At 43.9% G+C, this 17116-nt stretch overlaps 1 protein-coding gene across 21 annotated transcripts in view; it reads left to right on the top strand.

The window, feature by feature from the left end:
• The window catches only part of huwe1 (HECT, UBA and WWE domain containing E3 ubiquitin protein ligase 1), a 57832-nt gene extending 41251 nt beyond the window's left edge, over positions 1-16581 (top strand). For 11 of the 21 annotated variants that reach the window (XM_058085118.2, XM_078798217.1, XM_058085120.2 and 8 more), the window contains exons 59-81: positions 1238-1615; positions 3799-4009; positions 4139-4263; positions 4348-4568; positions 4668-5059; positions 5653-6262; positions 7194-7905; positions 7974-8065; positions 9822-9978; positions 10057-10190; positions 10498-10708; positions 10799-11019; positions 11600-11699; positions 11966-12115; positions 12496-12741; positions 12830-12947; positions 13507-13647; positions 13718-14005; positions 14076-14181; positions 14357-14474; positions 15272-15453; positions 15545-15735; positions 15822-16581. In XM_058085118.2, the coding sequence (XP_057941101.2) occupies positions 1238-1615; positions 3799-4009; positions 4139-4263; positions 4348-4568; positions 4668-5059; positions 5653-6262; positions 7194-7905; positions 7974-8065; positions 9822-9978; positions 10057-10190; positions 10498-10708; positions 10799-11019; positions 11600-11699; positions 11966-12115; positions 12496-12741; positions 12830-12947; positions 13507-13647; positions 13718-14005; positions 14076-14181; positions 14357-14474; positions 15272-15453; positions 15545-15735; positions 15822-15924 (5207 nt within the window). In that variant the 3' untranslated portion in view covers positions 15925-16581. The remainder of the gene's footprint in view (positions 1-1237; positions 1616-3798; positions 4010-4138; positions 4264-4347; positions 4569-4667; positions 5060-5652; positions 6263-7193; positions 7906-7973; positions 8066-9821; positions 9979-10056; positions 10191-10497; positions 10709-10798; positions 11020-11599; positions 11700-11965; positions 12116-12495; positions 12742-12829; positions 12948-13506; positions 13648-13717; positions 14006-14075; positions 14182-14356; positions 14475-15271; positions 15454-15544; positions 15736-15821) is intronic. The other 10 variants (XM_078798218.1, XM_058085124.2, XM_078798220.1 and 7 more) reach the window with 4 other exon arrangements.
• The last annotated feature ends 535 nt before the right edge of the window (positions 16582-17116 follow it).

Here is a 17116-nt window from a genome sequence, read left to right as displayed (position 1 = left end):
AACAAAAGTCACAAGCTACATAGTCACAAAACTTTCATTTTTTGCCAGTATAATGCTATAGCTATCAGTGTAAGAATGTTTGGTTATGATCAAGAAAACATTGCTAGATATCTCTTCTTAAACTCTCTTTTTAAACTCTTCTAAGCTATTTTTTTATCATCATCACATCTGTCCAAACAAATGCACCTTTAGTTGTACCAGGCATTAAAATCGATCAATAAACTGAAGAAACAAGGCTGGCCTAATCATTTTTTTCGTCACAGTACAATCTGGCGAATGGGAAGTTTAAAATGTTTATAATATAGAAACGAAACGGCATGGTCAAAGCTACTGCTTCCATTGCACTTTAAGTTAAAGATTTAGTTTTTCCAGGTACAAAAGCGGAATGTAGATGTTCACGTTTTGTCAAAGCTTTTGCATCCAAGTGTTTTCAGGTTGCATGAAAAATACACATGAACATTTTAATGTTATAATGCAAATAAATGCAGCAATTGAAATGCTTGAGGAATTTTTATTTTGTCTGCAAAATAATGGAATAAGCAACTTTAGGTCAACTTGACCTTAATTTTTTGTTTTGTGTTTTTTAGATATTCTTTTTTAAATATGGTCCATAAGAGATTATGGGGAAAGAAAAAATATCGCAATATTGACACTGCATATCAATTCTGATTTTTTTTTCTTTTTTTGCCCATTTGTGACCTGTATCTGATGATTCTTATGTGATGCGTACAGTTGCAATTATTTTTTTCCAAATGCGACACATTTGCATGTAGATATAAATCTGATATGTATTAAATCGACTGCAGTCTGAACGGTCAGTTCGCATATATCTGACCTATATATGTCATTGAAACGCATGGTCAGCGGCTCACGGCAATGTGCCACCATGCCTGTCACCCACACACTCCTCCGAACAGACGCGAAGAAAATATTGACTCACTTTGCACCAAATTAACCAAGTTAAGGCCAACAAACATGTACGTTTGTGAATGCACATCACTTCCTCAACGTTTTGCATGCACATAGAAAATAATTAGCATCCCAATTTTCTTCCTCCGGGTTTGGAAATTTGTGCGGGCCACATGCGTGATGTAACGCCCCCTTTTGTGGTGACTATACACTATTGTTTGTGACAGTTATGTCACAGAATATTAGCAAGATCTGATCTCTGAAAAGGTAATGTGTTGTTTGAAAACCTCATCATCACCACCATTTACAGTGTGGTTGTTTGTTTCAGAGGGTGTGCAGGCTCAAGGAGGTGCAGTATCCTGTTTGGACCCACCCAGGGTGTCAGAGGGCTTTCTCACTGCTCCCCCTTCTGGAGAGGTCACCCCAACTATCCCGGCTCCACATGAACAAGCTCTAGTTTCGTTGGAAACCGCAATAAACCAGCAGGTCCACCAACCAATGGCTGACCTGCTGTTGGCAGAGTCACATGCCAGCTCATTGGCAGCTCTGGCAGGAACGCACCTTCCACCCTTGTCTGCAGCTGACAGGCCTAACATTGAAGCAGAAGCATCTCAGATGGAGATGTCCCCAGCTCCCATAATCGGTGAGAGAGGCAGTGGAGAAAGTGGTGGTGGTGGAGTTGGAGCATTGGATGAAGGCAGGGAAGGTAGACTCACACTTTTTATATAGACTGTCTATGAGCGAGGACGCATACGCAATTTAAAGGGGACCTATTGTGCTTTTCCCACTTTTATGACCTATAGATGTAGTTGGAATGTCATATTCTCATGTTAAACCATGCCGAAGTTTCAGATAACGAGGTGTGTGCATTTGGAAGTGAGCCCTGAAAGAAGTTTGGGATGGCTCTGAACACTCAGTTTCAGGGGCGATTTTGTGATGTCACAGATTAGCAGGCTCCCTTATATGGGCGTGTGCTGTAGGCCAGATACGCTCTCTGCCCTCCCCCAAGCTCTGCTCCTCATTGACGGAGTTAGCAATGTCTCCTAGATAGTGTTTCTTCGGGTGTAAGGGAAAGCTTTGTTTACAATTCCTAATGAGCACAAGTGGTTGGAGCAAAAGAAACATATTTTAATATATCAACGACATTTCATACTGGACTGTTTAGTGAACATGGGCCAGTATGCAGCTGCAATAGCCGACAAACTCGCTTAGGCCTGACTCCTTTCCAACGTTACTTGGTCGTGTGGAAGAGTCAGAAGTGGTTGTCCTCTTAATCCAGACTCTTCCCTATATTTTGTTCTTTTATGAGCTGAGGATTTGAGCATAGCGAAAGGTTTGTTATCAAAAAGAGTATTTGACTTTTTCTATATTTAAAAAAGAGAATGGCCCACTTTATTTTAGCAGCTATTTTTAGATAGGTTTGTGCATGAAGCTTTAAAAATAAAATAAAAATCCTCCTGTTAAGTATTTATTTTATTAAAACAACTTCACATGCATATCCTCACTTTGTGGCTAAAATATGGGTATATATATCGTATATTGATATTCAACCTAAATATATCGGGATATGAGTTTTTTGCCCAGCCCTAGGGCTACCCGGGTTTGTAAAACACTGGTAGTCTCGCACAGATGCTGTAGAAAATGCTAAAATGCTAAAGCTACTTAACATTGAGAGATGTTTTGAAGAAACTTTGGACCAGCCAGAGTCTACTTCCGGATCGGATTTTGGATCCAACACATATGGACATATGGCTGTACAGATAAAATATATTTACAGTATAGATAAAACGATAAATAGCTGTTTATTATCAACTCCTATCAAGCTGGGGATGTCGGCTGTCGGCACAACACCGGAAGTCCTCCTGAGCATTTGGGAGTGTGACCATCCACGTCAGAATGGGCATGCATGGAGGGGGGCCGTGGGTGGTATAAATTAAAACAGACTGTTTTCGCAAGAAGCACAAAATCCAAAGAATCATTCTGAAAGATCTTGAAAGCTCTTTCCATGCTGCTTATGGTGTGTAGCTGGTCTATTGGAGTCTACAACACGATACAAAGGGACGAAGAATTTGCATAATAGGTCCCCTTTAAAGGGAAACGGCATTTTTTGGAATTTTGCCATCATTCCCATGTGAAACGTGAACACATACTACTTTCCTTTTCTCTGCATAACACGAGAAAATTAGTTAATCTGCGCTAGCTTACAATGCAGTCATTGGGACACACCTATTTTGACTATGAACGCCTCTTAAAAAAACCCTAACAGCGTTTTGTGGTTTAATTTCCATAGTGTGATCATGCATTACCACATACATTGATAACATAGTTGTAGTATCTCGGTCAACAACAGCAGCGACACTTACGATGTCTGCTCTCCTTGGGATGGCTATGTCTTCCAGCACATGACGTGTGCTCCAGTCCTCAGGTTAAAAAAAATGCTGACAGCATCTTGTTGAGCCTTTTGTAACGAAATTGAAGGCTAGTTATCCGCTCTTCCGTCTGTGAATGACACTGAGACTAGCTGTCAGCGAGGCCGAGGGAAGGAAGTTCAGGTAGTGTTTTAAATGATCCAAATAGGGCGAGATATTGCAACTATTACATGTTATCAGTGTACAAGTTAATGCATGATCACAGTATGTGTTTTTTTTAGTGCTTCATAGTTGAACTATTCCAATGACAGCATTGTAAGCTAGGTCATATTAACTTATTTCTCATGTCATAATGCACAGAAAAGGGAAAGAAATGTGTTCATGTTTCACATAAGGATTGGGAATGATGGACAACATTCCAAAAAAAAGTGCAGTTCCCCTTTAAGTCTTAACTGTACAGTTAAAGATGAGTTTCACAGTGAGTTGAATACTGATCTTAGCTTTTGAAATCTTTCCCCAGTCTCCTTAAGCCCGGATATTGCAGAGGCCTCAGAGCCTGCGGCTGTGGGTGTGTCACAACTGGAAGGCTCACCAATGGACACCAGCAGCCCTGCCTCTGCCACACAAGAAGAAGCTGCCTCCAACCCCGTCCAATCTACCAACGCGTCTCAAGATCTGTCTGGCAGTGGGGAAAGTGGGTTGACTGACAGGCAGACAGATGGCGAGACGGGGTGAGTTCCCTAAAGCATTCCCTTTTTTGTTATAAATGTGTTGTCAATAAGATGGAATGTTTTCACGTCACATTGATTCATTTTTGAGAGAATTTTCTTTTTTTTTTCTTTTTTTTTTTTTTTGTTTAGCTCCACCTCAGCCTCATCTGCTGGTGATGTAATTACCAGGAGTGGCAGTGCTGACAGTCAATCACAGGCTATCCAAGAAGAACCACTCCCATCCACAAGCAATGAGGAAGAGGACCCTCTTGCAGGTACAGTTGGTTGAATGTTTTGACACACCCCACCAAACCGCCCGCAAATGTTTCAAAACCATTGTGGTGTTTTTGTCATTTCAGGAATCAGTCTTCCCGAGGGTGTGGATCCATCTTTCTTGGCAGCTCTTCCCGAGGACATCCGTAGAGAAGTTCTTCAAAATCAGTTGGGAATACGACCACCGTCCCGCTCAGCTGCTGCTCCAAGCCTGCCAGCTTCTACAGCCCCTGTGCTAGGAGGACCGGGGGTTACAGAGGTCAGCCCTGAGTTTCTGGCTGCCTTGCCACCTGCCATCCAGGAGGAGGTTAGAAATAATGTATTGGCTGATAATAATATATATTTAAAGTCAACGGAGAACTTGAGATAAGCAATAATTTTCCATGCTTGACATCGCTCATTTTAGGTCCTTGCCCAGCAACGAGCCGAGCAGCAGCGCAGGGAGGTTTCCCAACAGCCCCCACAGGGAGATACCCCTCTGGACCCAGTTACCTTCATCCAAACACTGCCCTCGGAACTCAGACGAAGTGTCCTAGAAGACATGGAGGACAGTGTGTTGGCTGTCATGCCTCCAGACATTGCAGCGGAGGCAGCAGCACTGCGAAGAGAGCAGGAGGCACGGCAAAGGCAACTGATGCACGAGAGGCTGTTTGGTCATAGCTCAACATCAGCTCTATCAGCCATTCTGCGCTCGCCAGCCTTCACCAGTCGCTTAGGGAGCAACCGTGGCGTCCAGTACACCCGGCTGGCTGTACAGAGAGGTGGCACATTTCAGATGGGCGGTGGATCTAACCATAGGTAATCCCAACATCCATGATTATAGGGGTGTCACAAGATTAAAACTTGACAAGATTTGTCAATTGCTTAAATAACGTATTTTGGGCACTAAGCCTGGGACAAGAATAAATCAATAATTAATTAATCACAAAATAACTGAAATGAACTTGATCATTTTGCCGGCCTTCTTGCATTGCCATGTGCAAGCGTGTCTGTTATCCTCTTATCCCGCCTCCCAACAGACAGGAAGAGGGTTCGCTCTGTGATCTTTCAGCACCTTGGCACATTCCATAGAATAACGGCATGAATGGAGTGAGCCCTTTTGTCAGTCATACAATCTGTCTCGGTTGGATGCAGGGCCAGTAGCATACTGTAACATAGTATAATGTTACTATATTGTCATATTTTTTTCATTGTACTTTAATGAAAAGTAATGTTAAAGTCTCTTCTCGCCTCCTCATAGACCCAGTCTTGTGTATCATCGCATCCTTTTAACTCACCCGTACACCCGTATCTACTAGTGACTTCATATGGAAGCACAGATGTTTGAGATGTTTGATGTAAGATGTTTGAGATCTTGATATATTAACGTCCATATCTTGCTCATTCCTCAGACCATCCAGTTCCAGTGTGGATTCTCTGTTGCGTCTCCGCGGTCGATTGCTACTGGACCACGAGGCTTTGTCCTGCCTGCTGGTGTTGCTGTTTGTGGATGAACCGAAGCTTAACACCAGCCGTCTACACCGTGTCCTTAGGAATCTTTGCTATCACTCTCAGACACGTGGATGGGTCATTCGCAGCCTTTTATCCATCCTCCAACGCAGCAGTGAGAGTGAGGTGTGCGTGGAGACGTCACGTCTCGAAGACTCTCGTGGGAAAAGAAGCTCTCAGGGGGGGAAAGGGTCATCCTCGTCTTCTTCCCTGGAGCTTCTAAACAGAGTGGAGTCCCGCAGTTCTAGCCAACTTTCTTGGCTGTCTGTGTCTATGGATGCGGCTCTAGGCTGCCGGACTAACATCTTCCAGATCCAACGTGTATCTGGTAGGAAGCATGCTGACCGGCACTCAGCTGGAGGTTCAGCAGCATCTGCAGCCCTGGGAGGAGTGTCAGGAACTACTGCAGGGGTCACATGTGCTGGAGGTGGAGGCTCCACTGTACACATCCACCCACAAGCTGCCCCAGTGGTCTGTCGGCACGTGTTAGACACACTCATCCAACTTGCTAAGGCAAGTGTTCACACCTCCTGAACTAAATTGGCAATTCATACGTGAATAAGACCATAAGACCTGATCAAGTCTTAAGACCAGTTGAAATATCACTAGAACATGCATTTTGCACATTCGGACCTTAATTAGGTTTTAAGTAGAGCTACAATATCGAAAAGGAAGAAGGGGGAGTGTGACACAAACATTTGGAATAAAAAATTTAAAAAATATTTTTTTTTAATGATCAAAAGTTTAAGACCATAGGCTATAAAAGCCAAGTACGCTAAAAATGATCTTTCTGTCGGGGTCATGCCCTCCTGGTGCCCAAAGTTAGCAGCTTTCTCTTCGTGAACGTGGTCGGATTGTCGAGCTGCATAAGCAAGGCCTCCGGCAGCGTGCCATTGCTGCTGAGGTTGGACGCAGTACGACAGCCATTCTACATATTTTGAAAGATCCTGAGCATTACCGGAAAGAGAGGATCTGATTGGCTGTCCGTCGAGGCACAGGGCGGTCCTCGACCCAAATTAAGGCCCTTGGTAGTGCCGAATGCAGCACAATAACCCTCAGACAGCATCTGCGGGGAAAGGGTTTCAAAAACGGAAAAACTAATTCAGACCTTGCTCCTTCAATGCCATAAAACTTCCCGTTGAGTCTTTGCCAGTGAGCATCAAACATGGGACAGGTGGAAAACGCTGGAGCTACCAATTTCTCAGTCCTGACATTTTTTTAAAATCTGTTAGCAGTATTTTGTGTAATTTTTTGAGCGGTGGTGTTAAACTTTTGATCAGCTGATGAACAGCCTATTTCAGTGTAATTGTTGTTTTCACCTAAAGAGCTTTTTGTACAGTCTAGTGATTTTTCAACTGGTTGTAAGATGGAATTATTCCTGTATTATGCGCTGATCCATGGTAGGTATGCTTGTTGAATCACCTTTTTCTGTCATTCCCTACAGGTATTCCCTAGCCACTTTACTCAGCAGCGCTGTAAGGATCTGTCGGTGTCATCCTCTGACCTGGAGTCTCGCCTTTGTTCAAGCTCTTCGGGTGGGGGAGGTATGGGCGGAGGATCAAGGTCCAGTTCTCAGTCTCAGAGCAACACAAACTCCAATGCTTCCAGCACACAGAACTCTTTTGGCTCCTCTGCTGCTACTCCTCAGTCTCTGGGAATCTCCACTGATTTTTGGGACCTACTTGTAAAGCTGGACAACATGAATGTTAGTCGCAAGGGGAAAGCATCAATGAAGACAGTGCCTCTAGGTGGTAGTGCCGAAGCTGACGGATTGCAATTAAGCCTAGAGAGTTCCCCTCTTGGTCAGTTGATGAACATGCTGTCCCACCCTGTCATAAGGCGGAGCTCCCTGCTCACTGAAAAGCTGCTCCGCCTGCTCTCCCTTATATCCATTGCCCTTCCTGACAACAAGAGCACAGAGGTGCCTGCTGGCCACCTTACTCCGCAGACCGCAAATCCAAGCCCAGCAACCAGCTCAGGGTCCACAGCCCCTGCCACCACACAGGGGTCAGCATCAGGCGTCCAACCTATTGCAGTGGGAACCGTAGCCTCTGGGGGAACTGGAACTCAGAGCACCAACTCTGGAACAGGCCTGTTAGTCTTCTCATCTTCCACTGCAATCCCTACACCAACGTCCACTGGAACAGTCTCAACAGGTATAGAAATGTTATCATCGACACTATTCAAAATAAAGCTTATACAATATTCCATTCTGCTCCGACAGCAAAAATGAAGAGCACCCCAAGTAGCACAGAGAGTGACAACAAGATGGCTTCCACTGGACTCACAGAGAAACAGCTTCAACTTTCAGTGGAGGTATAACATGCTGTTGGGATCTTGATAGTTATACTGCCTTTTCTTCTCAGTCCAATGTCTCATTTCATGTAGAATATCATTTTAGAAAAGCAATGTTTGCACCTTACTGTGTAAGATAATTATCAGACTGAAAATTATAGGGCCAGTATGAGGAATTTCAAAAAATCGGATAACAGGAAAAAAAATAGCTCTAATAACTAATAGCAGCCAAATGCCATAGCCCCGTGTGGCAATATTAATGAGTAGGGTTGTGAACAATAAACCAATGCGACTGGATATCTGCTTTGAAAAGCCAGTGATACAGTTGCACTGCGAGAAGCCCCCGGGATCGATAAGAATCAGCCATAAAACCTGTTGACAGTGAGGCTCTTAAACAACACGGGAGATAGCCTGGCCTGCCTGCGAGAGGATTGTCACGGGTGCACCGCAGATCATCTTAGCTTAATATGAGAATGGATGTACGTTGTAGCAACATCATTAGACAGATTTCTCCTACTTATTATAAAAATTTATTTCTATCTGCGATTAATTGTGATAAATTCCAAGTTAACTATGGACAAAAATGTAATTGTGATCAAATATTTACAATTGATTGACATTAAATATGTGTGTGCGTGTGTGTGTGTGTGTGTATATATATGTATATATACACACACACACAGGTATATTTTATATAAGGATACATTTGTTAAAGTGCTAAAATATCACACAGTAACATATAGATAACAGACAAGATGCTACCAACAAATAATGCAAAATAACCAACAACTATGTGAGCTTTAAATATGTCATTTATTGGCCATTTACAACAGAACAGCAAAGCACTCTGGGAAACAGGAAGAGATCCCGCATTGTGCGCTAAGTGTACTATGTCAACGTCGCCACCAGATGTGCTGCTGTTTTCATTTTAATGCAGACCTACCAAAATGTACAAATCTATAGTACTCAACATCCAATTTGACTCCTGAACACGCTTGTATGCTCTCCATTGTATTTGCATCAGTTTCAAGTTGTACAGTACAGATGAATAAAGATCAGTTGTCTAGTAGTCAGGGTGGCTGCTAAGCAGCAGTCTATGGGGCTTGCATTACTGAGCAAGCCCATAACTAGAAAATTCCTGCGGAAATTTTGATGGACTTGCCACCTGTGCTGTGAACCTCGGGGCCCGGTGTGCCGATGGCTACCATGCTAGCACCTAGCAAGACAGCCTCAAGTACCGAAAAGGTTGAGGCAGTCCCATAGTGTCCCGACATCATGGCGTGTGTGTATTTGGCTTTATAAATGAGTAAATTAGCTGACATGTTAACGGTCGTCATGTTAGCACCTAGCAAGAGAGCCTCAAGTTTAGAAAGTGCCATGGTTGTCCTATAACCTCCCTACATCATGCCATGTGTGTATTATCCTTTAGACATGAGTAAATTAGTTAAATTCTAACATGCTAATGGCTACCATGCTAGCACCTAGCAAGACAGCCTCAGTTTGTCATGTCCAACTTTGAGTAGTTCTTACCTACAGGTGTGCACAAACTATAAGTAAATCTCAATTTAAAAAAATAATAAATAAGTAATCGGGTATCTGTTTTATGAAGCAGGAATTTACTGGTGTTGGCTTGGGAAAAAAATATTGTGCATCAAGTATGTTGTAATTCCTTGTTTATATTTCTATTTTATAATGCCTTTAATGATGCCGTACTTGAAGACATACAGTGTATAAACTTTTAAATGATGGCCCGTTTGTTCTCTCTTGTTCTTATAAGGTGTTGACCTCCCACTCATGTTCAGAGGAGGGCCTGGAGGACGCCGCTAATATTTTACTTCAGTTATCGAGAGGGGACGCTTCCACCAGAGACACTGTGCTGAGACTGTTGCTCAGTGGAGCAAGACACCTTGGTTATACTCTTTGCAAACAGATTGGTCAGTGTTATGGAGATACACGCTCTTATTTTAGCGTAGACGCTTTTCTTACACATTTAAAATGTTTGTTTGGTCTAGGTACATTGCTGGCTGAACTTCGGGAGTACAACTTGGAGCAACAGAGACGAGCACATGCAGATTCTCATTCCCCCGATGCACCTCCCGAGGACTCTTCCATCTCTGCCAGGCTGAAGGGCAAAATGACCAGCAGGTTAGCCAGTAGCAACTCTTGGTCACTCACCCAGGGATAAGTAGTTTGTCTTTACAATAAAATAGTGCTGTCAAAAACCGTTTCCTCTAAGGGCACTATTTTTTTTGATGAAATCTTATCTTTATGCATTCCCACATCCTGTTTATAGTATTGGCATTTCGGACCAAAGATGAGATGAAAGGGAAAGGGCGTGTAACATTTGTTTTAAAATTATGAAATGCCATCCCTTTTTTACTGTTACTGTTAATCATCAAGGCTGATTTTTTTGTGTCTACAGTTTGCTTTACCTTAAATGCTTATGTTTTTGGCGGCACAGGTTTGATGGAGCAGAGAGTGTGGTGATTGTGGCTGCACAAAAACGCACACTTGGTGGACGAGAACTACAGCTCCCTTGTATGAGTTCTCTAACGTCCAAGACGTCCACCCAGAAATTTTTCCTCCGAGTGTTGCAGGTCATTATCCAGCTACGTGAGGACACACGCCGTGCCAACAAGAAAGCCAAACAGACAGGGCGATTAGGTGAGATAATTAATTGTATTAATTAATTAATTTTTTTATTTAAGAAAATCTGTAAGTTTAAAATAAAAAATGCTGATGATGAATGTCCAGGCTCGTCCAGTCTGGGCTCAGCCAGCAGCATTCAGGCTGCTGTCCGTCAACTTGAGGCAGAGGCTGACGCCATCATCCAGATGGTGAGAGAGGGTCAGCGGGCACGCCGGCTTATACAGGCACCGCCGCCCACTGCCGCCGTCACCGCGGGATCCTCAGTGGAGGCCTCTCATGTCCCCACTGGTGCTGCCCCCCCTGCTGGCACAGCTGCTGCTGCCACGGTTAGCATGGGCTGCGTTAACAGCAGTCATACGCCTGTACACACCTCACACATGGTTCGATTCGGAAAACGGCCCTTGGCTTCTGACGGGCTATAATAGCTCATTTGCCTTTGCCATGCGACTGTTTGCATTCTGGAAAACCATAACTATCATTTTATTCAGATATACAAGTGTCTACTGTGTAGTTAATGTACTAATGTCACATATTTTAGGTACACCTCATGTAAATGTAATGTCTGCTCCTTGCTGGAGTTTTAGTCCTGTTCTGTCAAATGACTGATCTACTTCATGTACCATCAATGTCTTTACATTATTACGTTTTAGCTTTGTAAATGGAATGTAAATGTGAATGTGCTTGCTCCAACATGGTTAAACCCCCTTGATGTTTGGCGGCTGGCTGATGTTGCTTCATGCTTTTCTCATACCTGCTCCACCCCTTTATCAGAGGGTTCTGGGCGTGTCTTAATGCTTGTCAACATCAGCCCACATCAACAGATCAAATGTAGTAATTCTTGTCTGTCTTGTTTTCCCAATGTGGCCATCCCGTCTTCATGGCCCTTCCTGGTTTGGGTCACTGCAGTCTGAAATGCAGTCTGCGTCGGAGGCCCAGGCATCCCAGAGGGATGACTCCCCAATGGATGTGGACCAGCCGTCACCAGTCGAGGACTCTGCACCTCTGGGTGAGTCATTCACACCCATAAAGTGTTAGGTATCTTCAGTGAGCACTAACTGATATTTGTCATCAAGGGATATCATAAATTCATAGATATCAATCACCAAATTGATATGTGTAATTGTATTTATATTGTGTGTAATTATTTGTTTTTCTAAATGCATTATCTGTAATGAATACTCTAGTACGAGTACCTGGCTCATCCCTAGACTTCAAATACATTTGCAGCCGAGTGAATCCAATGAGTAGATTACATGAAAATGTCTTCAACAGATGAAGATGGAAATGGCCAGTTGGAGACCGAGGAGAAACTCCCAGACCTTCCCCTCCTGAGCGAACAGCTCTTGTTGGATGAGCTATGGGACATGCTTGGGGAATGCTTGAAGGAGCTGGAAGAGTCCCATGACCAGCATGCTGTGCTGGGTAGGAGTGTTCTTCGTTCTAATTTACAGTGGTGTGAAAAGGTGTCATTTGTCACACTGGAATGTTTCGGATCATCAAACTAATGTAAATATCAGTCAGTGACAAGAGTGAACAGAAGGCAGCTTTTAAATGACACTGTTATCAAGGGAAAGAGGATCTAACAGCTTGTTGCAGTCGTTGATGCCAACCAGGTATTAGGTTTGGTTTGGTTTTTTGAAATCTCTTATTAATGGGAGGTTTGATTCAAAGGTTACAGTGTTTTATATTCAGGTGTGTTGTCATGGACAAATATTAATATGTCTTTGATCTGAAACATAAGTGTGACAAACACTGTATATACAATATATTGATTCATATCAGTGTACCTGTATATTTGTCAGTTCTCCAGCCTGCTGTAGAGGCTTTCTTCCTCGTGCATGCCACTGAACGGGAGAGCAAACCCCCTGTTCGGGATACACGAGAGAGCCAGCTTTCTCACATCAAGGATGAGCCTCCACCGCTGTCCCCAGCACCGCTCACACCAGCAACACCTTCATCCCTAGACCCCTTCTTCTCTCGTGAACCATCCTCCATGCATATCTCCTCAAACTTGCCACCAGACACTCAGAAGTTCCTCCGATTTGCCGGTGAGCTTAACTGCAGTTTGTTTTTTGAAGCCTAAAAAATCTCTGGGCAGGGTGTCTTGAAGCATGATGGCTTTTATCTTTCTTGTAGAAACTCACCGCACAGTACTCAACCAGATCCTGCGTCAGTCCACAACTCATTTGGCTGATGGGCCTTTTGCAGTGTTGGTGGACTACATACGCATCCTGGACTTTGATGTGAAAAGGAAGTAAGGAAGAGATTTGCACCATATAAACCGTACATGTCCAACTATAGCAATGGCAACAAGGCATGTTGATGCCTGGGGACCACAGGCTGCAACACATCTTCAGTATATTGCAGCATCCTGACAGAGCTGTTACTCCTTGCACTAATCCTCCCTGCAATGGCGGCAAATAAAGTTAATTCATTGGAGGATGAGGAATAGCTATACGCATGCAACACACTGGGCAGGAGACAGGGAACCATGTTTACCACTAAACTAGCTTGAACATAAAGTAGTGAAACATCCAAAGAATAAATGCTTATCACGCCTATCAGACATTTAACTGGAACTGTGTCACATTCAACAGTAACCAGATATTAAGAGAATAGTACAACTCGTATACACAACTACAATATTGATGTCAGTACCACAGGATGCTGCAACGTTTCAGTAGCCATTGATGAGCTAATTTGGAGGGACGTCTCAGTTAGCGGTGGCTTGTTTTTACAATATAAAAAGAGAATGTGTACCGCAGTATGGATTTCAGGTCACCAATCCCGACCGGTCTACCGGTATCTTCCAGGTATTTCCGTCAGGAGCTGGAACGCCTGGATGAAGGTCTGAGGAAGGAGGACATGGCTGTGCATGTGAGAAGGGATCATGTGTTTGAGGACTCTTACAGGGAACTGCACCGTAAGAGCCCCGAGGACATGAAGAACAGGCTGTAAGTTCCTACTGGCCAGCATCTCCATGTGTGAAGCACTCCAGTCTGACCCTGCCCCCTTTCCTTGTAGTTACATTGTTTTCGAAGGGGAAGAGGGCCAGGATGCCGGCGGCCTGCTGAGGGAATGGTACATGATCATCTCCCGTGAGATGTTCAACCCCATGTACGCCCTTTTCCGCACATCTCCCGGGGATAGGGTTACGTACACGATCAATCCCTCGTCCCACTGCAACCCCAATCACCTCAGCTACTTCAAATTTGTGGGTCGGGTGGTGGCCAAGGCCGTTTACGACAACCGGTTATTGGAGTGCTACTTCACTCGCAGCTTTTACAAGCACATCCTGGGCAAGAGTGTCAGGTAATGGTGGAACATGCTTTTAGAACTTGCTTTTAGCATTTGTAACCATGATTCCTCCTCTTGTTCCCAGATACACCGACATGGAGAGTGAGGATTACCCCTTCTTCCAGGGTTTGGTGTACTTGTTGGAGAACGATGTCTCCACCTTGGGCTATGAGCTTACATTCAGCACGGAGGTTGGTGTTGGCTCTCTAATTGCTACAATTAGCTTGGAAGATTGATATCATGCTGATGGAGTCTGATTGTCCTGGTGACATGGATGCTGCGGCTGCCAGTCTCAATTAGATGGCATGAAGATCATCTGCATGCCATCTACTAAATACTAAGGCAAGTACTGCTCTGTGTGTTCAGGTCCAGGAATTTGGTGTATGTGAAGTGAGAGACCTGAAGCCAAATGGTGCAAACATTGTGGTCACAGAAGAAAACAAGAAGGAATATGTCCACCTGGTGTGTCAGATGAAGATGACTGGTAAGCTTGGAAATATGCCTTGTTTGGACGCTTGGAAACTCTTAAATATGAAAAAGAGTAGTACAGTAAAGTCTCATTATATCGATATTCTCGTGAGTCGGAAAAAATACAGATATAACCGGACTATCCATATATCCGATCCTGCGCCGAACTGCATTAAAAGTGGGCGGATCTTTGATATGGCATGTAATTTTCTCCTTGAGTTCATGGATTACGTATCTAGCATGCTTTTGTACTACAATACATTTTGTACTACAGTAAATAAAAATAAACTTACGCTGTAGTGATTACCGGTTACCGGGACATAATTCACCCCGGAACATAATTCACCCCGGAACTATCGATAGGGAAGGTGTTGCCACCCGGAGGGGTAGGCAGGAGGGACGGGTGTTTTCCGCTGTGTGTGCTGCACTCTGGTGGTGGAAGTGTGAAAAATAAAGTTGACTGGAAGCAGCCGTTCGCCGTGTTCTTTTTTGGTATTGAAATCCTTAAGCAAAGATTGATTTAAGCTGCTTTTGTATCGATATAAGCAGACCAAATTGGCTGGCGGGAGATGGAAAGGGCATCCTAGTAACCGGATTATCATAATAACCGTGTATCGTACTAACGGAGCTAATTATATCATAAAAGACTAGAAATTTGCCGGGAAATGAAAATAGTATCGCAATAAGTAGTAATTCGTTTTAACCGATATCGATATAACGAGACTTTACTGTACTAGTTTCACCTCATATAGTGTATTGAAGTACCAGAGAAGGATGGAAGGATGCCACTTATAGAGGTGGGATGTTTTGTAGGTGCCATCCGCAAACAGCTGGCCGCTTTCCTGGAGGGCTTCTACGAGATCATCCCCAAGAGGCTGATCTCCATCTTCACTGAGCAGGAGCTGGAGCTGCTCATCTCAGGCCTACCCACGATTGATATTGATGACCTGAAGGCCAACACAGAGTACCACAAATACCAGTCCAGCTCCATCCAGGTACCTGTAGTGAATGCAGGCTTACGTTTATATGGAGACCCCAAGCAGCGGGACTAACATGACCCCATATGTCCGTTCCTCCGAACTACAGATCCAGTGGTTCTGGAGGGCACTGCGCTCCTTCGACCAAGCGGACCGAGCCAAGTTCTTACAGTTTGTCACCGGCACGTCCAAAGTGCCCCTCCAGGGTTTTGCTGCTCTCGAAGGAATGAACGGCATTCAGAAATTTCAAATCCACCGTGATGATCGCTCCACCGACCGCCTGCCGTCTGCCCATACGTGGTAAACAACACGCTAGCAGAGTAGTTAGCCACACGTGCTTTGGTTTGGAAGCCTTCCATTGAAATGCTGTGCCCTGTGATGTTTAGTTTTAACCAGCTGGACCTCCCTGCCTACGAGAGCTACGAGAAGTTGAGACACATGCTGCTGTTGGCCATCCAGGAGTGCTCGGAGGGATTCGGTCTGGCTTAATCAATATGACTCTTTACCCCACATATATACACACACACACACACACACACCAAAAACATGAATTAAATCTAACTCCTCATGGGTTACATGCACATACACACACCCTCCATAGACCTGACTGGGTTACCTTGGGAATGGCCGAGACTGACTGGTTTCTCGTCCTTGTCCATGAACATGGAGGATTAACATAACACCACACAAAGCATGGAGTGGCAGGGGATAAAAGGTGGACTAATATAAGAGACATTTTCTTCATCTAGTTTGGTTTTCTCTGTACAAAAGGTTTGGGAGTTTATTGTTTCATCTTTTTGTTCTCTGGCTTGTAAAAAGAGAGTGTTGTTTGAACAGGATGGTTATAAAACCTTTGGGGAAAAATGTTGGTGGTTTCTTGTTGCAAATTTTTGACCTCACAAGCCTTGATCGTTTTTATGGGGTGGCTGTATGAACAACTTGAGAAATTCACAAAAATGCACTTTTCAAAAAACATTTTGTGGCATTTTTATGGAAGGATGGTACGCATGATGAAGCGAAAACCTGAAGGAGATGGAAAAGTACATTAACCATAAATTCTAGAGTATTTTTGGCTATTAAATTGCTGACTCAACCTTGAGCCTTTGAATCAGAGTGAATAACTACATGAATAAATGCATAAAAGTGCGTCCATTGTCTCTTTTAACAGCGTTTCAGCCCTTCTATTGCAAATACGTATCAAACGTATTCCACCAGTTGGTAGAAGTTAGCCATAGTTGGACCTTTAATTACGCTGCTCTGCCACCCTCCTTCTCTTCCAGATGAACTGTAGTATGAACTACCAAGATCAAGCACGTATGACATCTAATTAGGCCCAACAGATGGATCAATATTTTAGAAGGTTGGTGTGTAAAATCAATGGGTGGATTTGGGTAGCTAACAAAGCTTTGTGGAGGATCCATCTGGACCCGGTCCTTCATCTTCCGAGGGTCTCAACCTATCAGGCCCGTCCACTAGTGACTTCAAACTCCAGTCCTTGACCCGATCTTAGGAGTCCGTCACTAAAGTGAACCGGGAAATGGAGTCAATGGTCTCAAAGCACGTGTCCAGATATTGGTACGTATCAGATTATCTTTAGTCACCAGTCAGAGCGAATGTTGAACTTTGGGCTGAGTGAGTGAATCAGCTGACTGCTGTATTGCAAATAAGTATTTTTCTTTCC

Source organism: Doryrhamphus excisus, linkage group LG17 (genome assembly GCF_037039965.1).
Source record: "Doryrhamphus excisus strain RoL-2023G ecotype Guam linkage group LG17, RoL_Dexc_Guam_v1.1, whole genome shotgun sequence".
NCBI lineage: Eukaryota > Metazoa > Chordata > Actinopteri > Syngnathiformes > Syngnathidae > Doryrhamphus > Doryrhamphus excisus.
Note: the sequence above shows the minus strand (reverse complement) of the source record. Positions and strands in the feature narration are given on the sequence as shown.